The sequence below is a fragment of the Anas platyrhynchos genome, chromosome 18 (genome assembly GCF_047663525.1).
Source record: "Anas platyrhynchos isolate ZD024472 breed Pekin duck chromosome 18, IASCAAS_PekinDuck_T2T, whole genome shotgun sequence".
Taxonomy (NCBI): domain Eukaryota; kingdom Metazoa; phylum Chordata; class Aves; order Anseriformes; family Anatidae; genus Anas; species Anas platyrhynchos.
This window is the reverse complement of record NC_092604.1, coordinates 3058010-3072073: the sequence shown is the minus strand read 5'-3', so window position 1 is coordinate 3072073 and position 14064 is coordinate 3058010. Positions and strand designations below refer to the sequence as shown.

The following is a 14064-nucleotide window of genomic DNA, read 5'->3' as shown; positions in this document are numbered from 1 at the left end:
GAGGTGTGGCAGAGTGCAGAAATCCTCTCCACTTGACTTTCTACACTGCCTGTTCCTGGCCAGCCTTGCCGGCAACACAGCCTTTCATTTCAGCCTACAATCTGCCTCCTTGCTGTGTGCTGGTAGGAAGAATGCTGAGCAAGTTCTGTCCGAGTGCTGAGCCCATCAGGATATTCTCAGCTGTTCCTTCCCCACCACAGGGAAAATACATTTGGGAAACTTCCCCTCCTGATCCTGGTGTTAAGCAGGGCGAGAGCTGGTCGCGTCCCAGCAGCGGCAGGGTGAGGGAGCCTGCTGGGACTTCCCAAGCCAGTTTCATCTCCATCCTCTTTGGGAAGGAGCCAAGTGTTTCCAGCAGGACTTCTCCCTGCCCAGTCTGAACAGGAACAACTGTTCCTGGACAGGAACAACTTGCTATCTGCTGTGCTCCTTAGAATGCTGCTCCCACACGTAGCTTTGCCTCAGGCTTGTTTTCAGTACATTTGTTCGTGTGGTTCACAACATCCTGCAGTTAGCACCGCCCTTCGCCAAGGGCTCTGTGTGACAGGGAGTCCCGGTGTTTCCACATCGTGTTCCAGCCAAATATTTCCTTCCTGCCATGTGTGGACATTGTCCAGGCAGACAGTGGTGATATCACTTCTCCCTGCCACCGGTGCTTTCCATTTCCCTTTCGCCTGTCTGCTTTCTCTCCATGCCTGACTGGCCACCCAGAGCAGGTCTGCACACAAGCTGCATTTTTAACTCTCTCATGGGTGCAACACCCCTCCATGCAGAGTGGGGGGTGGGGGTAGACGGGTGGGGTGTCCATACTGCATCCCCCCCCCGCCTTCATCTAGCCTATTGCTGTACCAAGGGAGCTTTCACCATGATGTCCTCCCCAGCCCAGTGCTGCTCAGCAGTCGGGTGCTGAGCATCCTGGCAGCTCCATGCTGGGAGCTGGGGTGCTGGGTGCCAGGGCAGAACTCCTGCCCTGCCCTGCCATGACCTACAGCAGCTGTGATGCACCAGGCATCCCCTCCCAGATCCTGCCTTCAGCTACAGGCAGATACAGGGGCGAAGAGAAGCACAGGGGACGGGCAAAAAGGAGGTTATACCTGCCCCACTTTATTTTCACAATAAGCCTTGCCAGATACTGTTACATAGTTAATGACTTCCATGGGACTTTGTTCCATGAATTTGTCTAAAGGTGTCCTGGGCCATTGGCAGCACCCTGAACTTAGAAGCAGATTGGTGCAGCAGAGCTCAGCCCAGGTGCCAGCTGGTGGGGAAGGCTCTCAGGGGAGAGAACAGAGTGGTGGTGGGGCAAGGGAGACCCGTGTGCATAATAGCCAGGAGGTGCTGAGCATTGCATTTGTGAGAAGCTCTTCTGGAGACTTCACAGCCAATGGCTGTAGTGCTTGCTGGTACTGTGGAGAGTAGCTTCCCTATTCATCTTCTTTGTGCTGATCCAGATCTTCCTCACTTTCCCAGCTGGAGTGACCTGTGCTGTGCCTCTCATCCTTCTCTCTCCCTCCCCTGCTTAGGCTGAGTGACTGGATCTGGACCTCTACCCAGCCCTGAAGATGTGAGTGAGACATTGGAGTTGAACAGTGCCTTTTCCTGCTCCCCACTTCACACCTAACACCTCCTCCTCATGCTGCATCTGCCACTTTCACCTCCTACAGCATGTGGGTGAGATGTTTAATGATCCACCGTCAGCATGGTGAGCTCTCTGTGTAGCAGCAGCAGGCTGAGAACCAGCCCTGGGATGGGACAAAACAGCTCTGTCCTGTGTCACTGCCTTGACACTTGCTCCTCTGGGACCTCAGCATTACTGCCCTGCTAAGGGGCAGACCTTGCCCCCAACATGTTTAGCGTCCTTTCTAGGTCACCTGGTATCACACCAGCCAGCATGTGCATTAGCACGTGTTGATGAGGCTACAGGGGTGATCTTCATCCCCTGGAAAACTGACTGGTTTTCTCTCTCTCAGCCACTCATTTAGCAGGTGAGGATCTTCCTCCCCATCTATGGCAGTTTATCCCCCACAGGCTTTGACAAAAACCCTTCCCAGATTACCAAGGAATGTCCAATACTCATATATTGTTGACTCCTCCAGAAATTATATTTGTGGGGTGTGACTTTCCCATGAAAAAGTTGGATTCCACCTCCCTTATGACGTAATTTGACCATGCATTAATTAGTTCTGCCATGTATTACAGCTCTTACAAGCATGTGCCTTACAAGCATGTGCCTCCATAGTAGGACTACTTATCTGTAGTCTCTTTACTTCTGAGAACCTCTTTAAAATCTGGCATAATATTTACTTCCTCTAGCTTTCTGGTGAAAACCAGTGGTACCAAATGCAAGTATAAGCAGCAGATGACATGCTACAGAGAAAAGTTTGAAATTCATACTTGATTTATTTTGACTGGAAATGCCATCTCCTTTGTTTTACTACTGAAATGGACTTCTCTTTTGATTGGACAGACCCTTTAATGTGTTTTTAAAAGAGATCTTTTAGGCTGGGGTTCAAACAAAGATCCTTCTCATCCAAGGCAATTGCCAAGTTTCTTTGCTTTTCCATCAGTTTATTTTCTTTGTATATTCAATCTGAATCTGACCAGCTACTGGTCAAACAGATCCTAATGTTCAATTCCTGTTCTGGGAGCCTTTGAAGAAAAGACTATATGTAAGTGCAGATGTTATTCCTCAGAGCAAGTGGACAAGTTTTGGTGTCTTCATTGCTTGTCTTGTTTTGTTGCTAATCAACTTCCTAGAGTTCATTTTACTGTCTTCATATGGATGCAATTTTAAGAACATTTCTCTTATTTCCAACAAGCTTCTTTAAATTGATTTTAATGCACTGGTTTCCCTTTATGACTTTGTTTAAGGTTTGTATTTTCTAATAACAGCTTAAGTGCTCAGAGCAAAGATAAACAATCTCTGTGCTACGTGTGACATTTAACCCTTTTGACTTTACTTTTTTCCCCCTTTTAAAAATAAAATGTAAATGTATCGGAGCATCTCTGGTTCTAAGCATAGCACTCGCCGTATTGAGAAGAGCACTTTGATTCCCCATGAATCAGGTTCCCCCTGAAGCTCAGGATCTGTGTTAGAACCTTGTGGATGTCCCATTGCATGCAATTGGTGCTGGCACCGCTGTTGTCAGCTGGCAATATGGTTGTTGCAGCAGGAGTCACTACTGCAGCATGATCTTGTCAGATCTTGTCTGTCCATCTTGGACTGCATGAAGTGAGATGATGGGCTGCCACTGTACCTGGGATCTGGTGCCAGCCCAGCTGAGCCTTTCCTTAGCACCCTGGTCTTGAGGTCTGTCCCCTGTGGGGTCTTGCCTTGATGGGCAATGGCTCTGTGGCATAGGCAGCAACTATCTGAAATCTCATGGGTGAGGGGTGAGTCACCTCTAAATTGCTAATTACTGCTTAAAGACACCTCTGTGCTGCGTCCAAGCCCAACAGAAGAATAAACACTGTTTTTGTTCCTGAGTTTGGGAAGGGGCAAATATAGCTCCTGTCTCCAGGCACTGCAGTGGCACAACAAGGCCCTTGGAGCCTTTTCAGAAGTTGAGACTGCAGAAGTTCAGAAACTTTTAATGACACCAACTGAGACCTGTTAAAAGTAAAGAAAAAACTCACTGTTGCTGGGGCAGCAAGGTGCCCTTTTGGGCCATAGCTTCATGAGACACTGGCACAGAAAAAATGGCAGACTTTGGGTGTTCCTGCTTCCTCCAGGTGCACTGTTGAAAGCACGTAGCTATTTTCAACTTGGGTCATCTCAGGATGTGACTTTATACCTTGGCTCTATGACTAGCTGACCCAACACAGCTGATGCAAAGTGTTGGGTGACCTGAGGGTGGTGAGCCACATGACTGTGGACTTCCCAACCTGCCAGGTCCAGCATCTCCTGAAATGTGTGAAGATGTGTCACTCCAAGCAATGTCCGTTGTCAATGATGATGTGCGTCTTGGGGACAACAAAGCTCTGGGGACTGGCTGCTGTTCTGGCAGATAGGGCTGTCATTCAAAGAGACCTCAACAGCCCCCCAAAATGGGGTAGTACAAACCTCCTGGTGTTCAGCCAAGACATATGCAAAGTACTGCCTCTTGAGAGGTTAGCCGCAAGCAACAGGGCAGTATGGGCCTGTGGGTGAGATGGCAGCTTTGCCCTGTGCATCAACAAAATGAGCATCAATCTTCAGGGTGCCATTGCAGGAAAGGCAGCCGAGTGCATCCTCTTCTGGGTTAGCAAAGAGTGGCCAGGAACACTTGTGAGACCACATCTGGAGAGCAAGGCCCAGTTTGGGGCATTCATTGGGGCAGGGAGAAGTGCTGTGTCAGAGAGAGATGCTCCTGTTCCTGGCCAGCTTCCCCATCACTCCCCTAACTTCAAAGATGTGGATGTTCTCAGGCCCCACACTGGCCTTTGAAGACTGGTGAATCTGGGGGGAAACCTCCTTTCCAGAGTCCCAAACTTCTCAGAGGTGAAAGGTCTCTGAACAGCTTCTTTGAGCACAGAAACAACACACCTTGCACTTGCTAGACCCCCCCTATATCACTCTTAAATCCAGACCAGCTTGTCTAGAAGAAACCAAGGTTATCCAAGAAGGCCAGGAAGTACATTCTTGGTTGCAAAAGTGAGGAAAACAAGTGAGGGAAAAAAAGTGAGGAAAACTGACATGTTTCCAGACTCAAGCTCTTGCTCCCAGGTGTCTCTGAATCAACTGGGCTGCATTGCCTACAGCACTACCCCAGCCGCACAACAGGACCACCCCTTTGAGAGCCTGCAGCTGCTGGGACGTTCAGACAGCTTCAGACCTGCCTCCAGGCCCAGCCTCTGGAGGGCTGGGGCTGCCTCATGGGGGTGCTCTTGGTTGACACTGCCCACAGGACTCTGTTGTCTTCACTCGCAGTGTGCTTCCCTGCTCCCACAACATCCTAACAGGAATGGCTCAAGGGGCTGTGCATGAGCAATTACGGACTCTGCTGTAACAGGGGATCTTTTCCCATGTGCCTCCAAGGGGTATATTGAATTCACCCTGGCATCCCAAACCACTTTTGCTACCATACACACCTGGCATGAGGAGAAGAAGCATCTTCTCAAGGTAAGCTGTACAGGCACTGGGTCCTCTCATGTCCCCAGCTGATGTGGGGGGAACTGCTCAAGGGCAGGACAGCTTGTAGGGTCGAGGAGGGCCGGCGTTCGCCCCATGCAGAGCCCTGCAAGGCCAGCTCTGCTCTGTCGCCCTCTCCCAGGACTGGCAGATGCAGGCCCTTTCAGTGCTGCTCATGGCCCAGTGGCTTGTTGAGTACCCAGGGGCCTGGGACATGTCTCAAAGTTCACACCGCTGCAGCTCGCCTGCTCACAGCACCAGGCGAGCCCTGCCCCTCCTGCAAACACGGCTCTGCCTGGGAGCAGATGTGTCACTTGCTTATGTCACAGTGCTTGCTGTCTGCTCCCAGTCTTGACATGATGTAGCTTTGCAAACTCAGCAAGACCATAGGGTTGGTGTGTGCTCCACAAAGAGCAGCACTGATCAGCTTCTATATTGAGCTCACTTGTCTTGTATTAGATTTGATTGGAAATCAAAAGGTATGTAATTAACAGAAAGGCAAACAGACACTTCCAGTGACTGGCTGATCATCCAGTTAATGGCTATTAGATCAGCAAACTTAATGGCAAACCCCTACAGTTACTGGAAAATGAAACGAAGATGCCACTTATATCCCAACTAGTGCCAGAGAAGCCAAGCTGGTTTGTGGTGATCCTCTGGGGAGACCGGAGGCCTGGGTATGCTCCCAGGTGTGGGGGGGCAGAGGGCCGTGGTATGCAGGGAGAGAGCTGGGGGTTTCTGGTCTTTGTGCTAACTTCCAGGCATGTAGTTTTCTACCTCCACTTCAGTAAACTGACACTAAAGGCTCTGTGGACATCTACTTACAGTCAGAGCATATTTATTTTAGGTAAAATGAAAAGATTTAATTGGTGTCAAACATTTAGGAACCAAAACTCCTCCTGTATTTACGCTGGTATGTAATCACTGTGGGGTCTAAACCGTATGAGAAGGCACCACATGGCACCTTGACTCCTTGTCCAAATCTTGGTGCATTAGAACTAAGGATGTGATTCCCAAGTACAAATCATTTTTGAAATTGGGTTTAAGCTGTTAGCTGACACAGGCTTGTCCGTGCCAGGCCCACCCACAGCAGCATGCTCTAGCGAATGGCTCTGCTCCCCCATGCAGCAGTTGCCTCCCTGCTGGGCTTTGCTGCTCCAGGCTGACCACATCGCAACATGTGCTCCCCAGGGGCTCTCCCTTCTGCAGGCATAGTGCCATGGCAGAACAGCTCCCTCTTCCTCAAGCGGGCTCCCTACGCACCACCTGGCAAGGTCTCACTAACATATCTCAGCATCACTATTTTCGCACATAGACTGGAAAGCTTTCCTCCTGTCCCCACAGCCAGTTTGCCTTCCCCTGCCACACTCATGATTTGTCATTATCCTGGGCTGGCCAGATTGCTGGGTGTCCTGCTGATATCCCTGTGGGCCAGCACATTGCTCCACAGTCACAGAGCTCCTGTGCCCAGCTAGTTCTCATCGGCAACTCCCAGCTCATGGCTTCCCATTTCCCAGCACATCACAATGCATGGTGCTCTGCTCTGGAACAACTTCAGTGGGGCCAGCATATCCCCCCCAGGTCTCCCAGGAGCTTCCCCACTGCTCCTTGCCCCTTCACCCCTGTTCCTCTCAAGGTTAACATGGGATTTTAGACATCTTTTTCTGAGATCCAGGAAAGTGACAATTGTGCCATTCCCACTGCTGGAGAAACCAAGGGCTGGACAGATGGGTTTTTGGGTACAATCTCCCCTTGGAAGCCTGGGTTACATTTTACTGTAACTTCAACTTTTCTTTCCTCTAAAACCTTGCAAATGTCCAGTGCTGGATTCTTATTCTCCTATCAGATGTAGCTGTCCTCACAAAGATGCTTTGCATACTCACTGAAGGAGAAGCGGCATTAATTCTTCCTAAATTCAGTTGCAGCCTTCCTGCAGCCCCACTGGTATTCAACAAACCTCTGAGGACTTTCCTCTCTGCTTGATGCTGCTGTCCCCATACCTTCATGTTGTCACTTGCAACCCCACTTTTGCTATAAATCGTCTTCCTGGAAAACTGGGTTTGGGCGATTCTGGGTCTGGGTGAACTGAGAAGTGCCATAGGGCTGCCTTTCCTTCAAATATATGGCTGAAGCACGTATATTAACCTCATAAGGCCGCACACCATTTTCATGGTCTCCCTGCACTCATTCGTCTTTCACTATAGAGTTTTCTTGTTGCATTTTGAGATCTTTTCTTTGCTTGCAGACTTTCCACTAATTCCAAATGTCCTCCTCAGTGCACATACATTACTTGCTTGCTAGAATCACAAAATCACAGAATGATTGAGGTTGGAAGGGACCTCTGAAGGCCAGCTGGTCCAACACCCCTGCTCTACCAGCCACTCAGGTACCAGAACCCCATCAGTTCACTTCATGCTGTGACGTGGTAAAAACATGTGAGATGACATACCCAGGGGTGTGCCCTGATCAGCAGTGTGCCCTGGCAGCCAGGAGGGCCAACCATATCCTGGGGTGCATCAAGCACGGCATTGATAGTCAGTTGAGGGAGGTGATTGTCCCGCTTTACTCTGCACTGGTGTGGCCTCACCTCGAGCACTGTGTGCAGTTCTGGGCACCACAGTACAAAAAGGACGTTAAGCTGTTGGAGAGTGTCCAGAGGAGGGTGACGAAGATGTGAACGGACTAGAGGGGAAGACGTATGAGGAGCAGCTGAGGTCACTGGGCCTGTTCAGCCTGGAGAAGAGGAGGCTGAGGGGGGACCTCATCGAGGTCTACAACTTCCTCGTGAGGGGGAGTGGAGGGGCAGGCGCCGACCTACTCTCCTTAATCACCAGTGGTAGGACCCACAGCAATGGTGTCAAGCTGAGGCAGGGAAGTCTACGCTTGACATCAGGAAGAGGCTCTTCACAGACAGGGTGGTCGCATACTGGACCGGGCTCCCCAGGGAAGTGGTCACTGCACCAAGCCTGTTGGAATTTAAGAAGCGTTTGGACTGTGCACTTAGTCACATGGTCTAAACTTTTGGGTAGACCTGTGTGGTGCCAGGACTTGGACTCGATGATCCTTACGGGTCCCTTCCAGCTTGGGATATTCTATGATTCTAGGCTTTCTGGAATGGTCGTTATAGACAAGACTGTGATTTACAGCCTCCCCTCTCCAAGGAGTTATTCTTCCTGGCAGAATTTCTCTCTTGTGGCTTTGTTCTTGCCCCAGTCTGGTTGAGGGATCTGTCAGGGCAGACCTTCCTTTCCCTTCTTCCCAAGGTGATTTGGACCCAGGAAGATGTTTTGATGGTGCCTTTCAATGTGTTGTGCTGTGTTACCCATCCTCCTCATCTCACTTTCTTGCACTCTCCTCCTGCATCCTCTATTGTCTGCTCTGGTTACACCAACTGTTTCACTGACCTCCAGGAATATCTGTTGTCATGGGATGCTCCATGTAGCAGTTTGAGCTGCTCCATACCAGCTTTGCCTGAAGCCACAACCATTTGTATTATTTCCTATGGATCATCTGCTCTTCCTGAGCTAGAAGAGACCAGCCTTTTGTTTGGCTGTACCATTTTCCCACCTGCTCTTATCATAGAATCATTAAAGTTGGAAAAGCCTTCCAAGATCATCTGGTTCAACCATCACCCTACTACCAATGTCACCAACTACAGCAGGTCCCTAATCACCATGTCCAACCTTTCCTTAAACACGCCTTGGGACGGTGATGCCACCACCTCCCTGGGCAACCCATTCCAATGTGTAACCACTCCTTCAGAGAAGAAATATCTCCTAATTTCCAAACTAAACCTCCCTTGGTGCAACTCGAGACCATTCCCTGTAGTCCTATCACTGGTTACCTGTGAGAAGAGGCTGACCTCCAGCTCACCTTCCTTTCAGGTAGTTGCAGAGAGCAATAAGATCTCCCCTGAGCCTCCTCTTCTCCAGACTGAACACCCACAGTTCCCTCAGCCGCTCCTTACAGGACTTGTGTTCCAGGCCCTTCACTAGCTTCGTAGCCCTTCTCTGGACATGTTTCCGGGTCTCAATGTCCTTTGTGTTGTGAGGGGCCCAAAACTGAACACAGCACTCAAGGTATGGCCTTACCAGAGCAGAGTACAGGGGATGATCACCCCCCTGGTCCTGCTGGCTGCACTGTTCCTAATACAAGCCAGAATGAGGTTGGTCAGGCAGGTCCTTTCATGAACACAAGCTACTTATCCCTACAGCTGCTTCCCTTTCCTCTGTCTCTGCTTTCTGCCCTTGTTTAACAGCACATACCACACAAAGCATGGAGAGTACATGCCTTTCTTCAGCCACCAGTCCCTTTGTGGTTCATAGCCTGATACGTCATTTCTCCCAGCCTGGATCCCTGAAAGATTCTCCCCTCCTGATGGATCACCTCCTTGCATTAGGAGGAGCATGTACATGGAAGCTCGCAGTTGTTCCAGTGCTCCAGCCTTGCCTGTGGGACCAAACTTTGGGTTGTCTGCACCTCCCTCCCTCCCAAAGTACATATCCAGCCCATTTGCAGGGTACCAGGACAAACGTACAGCCCATCCCTGAATCTCCACATTGTGGAGCTCATCCCCAGCATTGTGGGGATGTCCTTGTTGTCTTTTGCAGAGAACTTGCAATGTTGTTTGATGGAGCTCAAGCCTTCTCAGCCTGGTACCCACCTCTTCCTCGCTCCTGGAAGATGCTCCCACACTTCCCTCTGCAACAACCTGGTGACTGCCCTGTCAGCCCCAGCAGTGACACACTGCCTCTTGCAAGTTTGAGCATAAATCACTGATTGTCTCCTTACTGCTCTTCCTAAGAATTCAGTAGTTTTAGGTTCGCACTCAATATCTTCTGTATCCCTGAACTCCAGTTTCTAATTAGATTCAGAGTCTTTCCCTTTTCCTGCAGGCTGGTGCCTCTGCTTTTCCTTGCCACCCTCAAACTACTTGAACAACACAATCACCTTCAGATGCCTTTCTGGTCCTGTGATCTCTCAGAATTCCCTCCCTACAGTGCTTTCTCAAGGTGCTCATGAGACTACAGTGCCGTATTTGCAATCAGACACTGTCTTTGTAACTTTTAAAGGTGGTTTGGTTTTGATTTGAGGTTTTTGTTTGTTTGTTTTGTTTTGTTTTGTTTTTCCAGCAGAACGATGAGATGTGCTCCCACAGTCTGTGGTCCTTCTATGTTTTCATTAACAATGTAAACACACCTTGCTACTATGAAGGGCAGCAATAGTTCAGCAAGGCAGAGTCGAACCTGCCATGTTTTTGGGGATATTTAGACCACACTCCAGGTACAGCCCAGGAAACCTGAAGGGGAGAGAGGGACTGCTCCTGTTTGTTCTCATTTAACAGTTCCTGGGATCCTTATGGACTACAGTGGTGATGTCCCTGCTCTCAGGTGTTCTTCAGGTGATGCAGAGTTTTGTCCCGTTCATCACCAGGTCCTGCCCCAGCTCAGACAGAGGCACAGGGAAGTGGTTTTGCTGTGCCATGGGCTCTTCAAACAAGTACCTGAAGAGCTAGAACCATTTCAGCCAGGTCTGTCAGGTTTCTACCAGAGTCCACTGGCAGCACTGGGCCAGAGTTGCCCCTGTGCCAGCTGAAACAGCTACGGGGCAGTGGGAACATGGGCATGGCCGTGCAGGTGTGGGCTCCTGCAGGGTTGGCTTGAGGACTGAACCCCCCTGGGCTGAAACTCATCACCTTCCCCCATAGACATTTCCCATCCCAGAGCCCCTGGAGCCCGATGTGAGTTGCGAGGGTTGCCAGAGGCTGTGTCATGGCTTCAGCCCACAACACAACAGAGCAGAACGCTGGAGACATCCCACGGCAGGGGTGAGTGCTCACCCTGCTTCCACCTGTCCTTCACGTCCTCCTGCTCTCCCTGTAGATGAGTTCTGAATCCCTGCAGGGGGGAAATCTCAGCAGCCCCACCTCATTCCTTCTCTTGGGGTTTTCCAGTACTTACAACGCACAGGTGGCCCTCTGCCTGGGTTTCTTGCTCATTTACCTGGTGACTCTGCTGGGGAACCTGCTCATAATGAACCTCGTCTGGCTGGATGCTCACCTGCACTCCCCCATGTATTACTTCCTGGGCCACCTCTCCTTCCTGGATATCTGCTACTCCTCTGTCACACTCCCTAAGATCCTCAAGGATTCCTTCTCATCACAGAAGACCATTTCCTTTGCGGGCTGCATCACACAGATCTATTTCTTCCTTAGCTTTGGAGGCTCTGAGTGTGTGCTCCTGGCTGCCATGGCCTACGATCGGTACCTGGCCATCTGCCACCCCCTTCACTATGCAGTGCTCATGAGCAAGAAGATTTGCCACTGTTTAGTGGCTGTTTCATGGCTGAGTGGCTCCTTCTCATCTCTGATACAGGCCTTTCTCGCAGCCCACCTACACTTCTGTGGGTCCAAAGTGATCAATCACTTGTTCTGTGAGATACCCTTCTTGCTGAATGTGTCCTGCAGCCCTAATGCTCGCTTCAACAAGGCTGTCCTGTATGCTTTGGCTGGGACTATTGCCATGGGCTCTTTCCTCCTTACTCTCGTGTCGTATGTTCACATCCTCTGGGCTGTCCTCCAGAAGGGAGCAGGGAGGCAGAAGGCCTTTGCCACCTGCGCCTCCCACCTGACTGTCGTGTTCCTGTTCTTTGGTGCTGGGGCCATTGCCTATCTGCTGCCCCACTCCAGCACCTCCAAGGAGATGGGCAAGGTCCTCGCCCTGCTGTACGCCATCATAACCCCCATGTTGAATCCCATCATTTACAGCTTGAGAAATAATGAAGTGCAGGGGGCCATCAGAAAAGCCCTGCACAGAGCGTTGTCACAGAGATCCACCAAGGACACAGGCAGGGCTGCAGAACAGCCTCTGCCTTCACCATGCATGGAGCTTGGCTGTTGATGACCCAAGATGATGGGGGACAGTGGGGCTCTCTTGGACCAGTGGCAAGCAGAAGGGTGACCTCTGGAGATGTGAATAGACCAGGAGGGGATTCCATAAAACCATTAGGTCTTGGTCACAGTTCTCCCAAAAAAAACAATTCTGTGAACTTTTTTCCTAAGAAATAGGTATTGTCCAGGTCGAGAAGCAGTACTGAACCTCCACAAAATGCCTTTGTTGTGACGGTGTCCTTGGTTATCCTTGTTGTTGTTGTTTGTTTGTTTGTTTGCTTTGTTTTGTTTGTTTGTTTTTTAATCATTTATCTGCACTGAGGTTTTGTCAGGCTTCCTGGAAAGAGCTTTTATTCCTAAGCAAAGCTCTTTCTGAGGTGAAACACTGCAAAGTGCAGCAGTAATGCCCTGCTGTAAGCATCTCCTGCTAAGTGGTGGATAATCTTGTCTGGGCTGGACTTGCAGACACTGCAGAGCCGGATGTCTTTCTCTTAATGCAATAAAATATGTATAAGTAGGAAAACCATTATCAGGGGATTGATCTTTGTAGTTTCAGGAATCAAAGCCAATCCTAGGAACAGACATCTGTTTCCGCATGCAAAATGGTGGTGACAAGGCAGGAGTGTAGGTGGCACCTGAACATGCCTGGGAGAGCAGATTATTCTGGTTCATGATGTGCTTTCAGGAAGAGTGCACAGGGCTCTTGGCACCACACAGAGCTGAGAAGGCGTTGCCTGGTGGCCACAAATAAAGGGATGTGGAAGAACACCGTGACCGTATCTCACTGTGTGCAAGAAGATACGCCTACAGGCACAGTGAAACATCCTCACATCCTTCTTGGACCTCAGCCGAATGCTGGGCTGTGATTTCTTTGCAAGCTTCTGTAAGGCTCCTATTTAGCAGAAATTATGGGAAAAAATGGTTTCCTGTGATTGGAAGCAACCCCTCCTCTGGTGGAACCAAGAGTTTCCCAGTCAGAACCCAGTGTGCTTTATCCAGCTTAGGCAAGGATGTGACACACCCTCCCAGAGCACACCATCAAGGGAGAGCTAATTTGGGAATCCAGTTTGCAGGACAGATACAAAATTGGCTGCTCCTTTGCCAATAAAAGGGGAATTGCATATTCCTTTTCACCCATGGTCCCCAGGACATGTGAGCCAGATATCCACCCCCTGCTACTGATGCTGAAACCCAGGAGGGTTCATTTTCACAATTATTCCTGCCAGTTACAGCTATTCTCATATTTGGCCAAGTATGCATCTCTTGAGGTGACAGACAGGGAAAAGATGATGAAGAACCCATGGGGCAGGGAAGGGTCATGCACCACAAGTCCTAAGTGTGCTCTATGTTTGGCCAATGTCTGCTACAAAAGATAAAATAAATATATTTCCCTTTTATCATACTTATTTATTTGGGAAAAATCTCTGCTTTCTCTATAACAATGGTCTCCAAAGTGGAGTGTGTGCACTCCAGGGGTGTGCAAGACAATGCATTGGGGTAAAGGAAGAAAATATTTTTGTACGACTAATAAATAAAATATTTTAATACTGTTTTAAAACATCATCTTTATCTCATCCTTTCTTAATTTCCATTTTTAATATATTCTATAATGTACAGTAGTATTACATGTATGTAATTTGTAAATAACTATATTTATATTGGAGGTATATGCTCAAAAGCTTTTTAGTGCGAGGGGTGTATGATTAAAAAAGTGTGGAGATCACTGCTCTAGAACAATGCATCTGAGCAAAAATAGTCTGGGGGAGTGGAGATTTACCCACAGCAAAGGAAGATTTAGGGATGTAGTCAGGATGACATATGCAAACCAGACAAGTTGAAGCCCATGGGACTAGGTGGGATGCACCCAAGGGTGCCGAAGGTGCCTTTTGGGGCTCTGCATGACTCTGCAGAGCTTCCTGCTTTGGTCCCGCAGACACTGTCAGCGGCAGGGAATTCCTCCCCACTTCTCCCTGCCCCTGGCCGCAGAGCTGAGCGTATCGCCCTGTGCCAGACCCGGCAGGAACACACTGTTCGGGTGCAGGCAAAAACAAACACAGTGCCAGCT

At 49.6% G+C, this 14064-nt stretch overlaps 1 protein-coding gene across 1 annotated transcript; it reads left to right on the top strand.

Annotated features, from left to right (window-relative positions):
• Positions 1-10956: 10956 nt before the first annotated feature.
• LOC139999037 (olfactory receptor 2A25-like) lies at positions 10957-12240 on the top strand. Its single transcript, XM_072025364.1, has one exon. The coding sequence runs from the start codon at positions 10993-10995 to the stop codon at positions 12007-12009; it is 1017 nt and encodes a 338-aa protein (XP_071881465.1). The 5' UTR covers positions 10957-10992; the 3' UTR covers positions 12010-12240.
• Positions 12241-14064: the final 1824 nt, after the last annotated feature.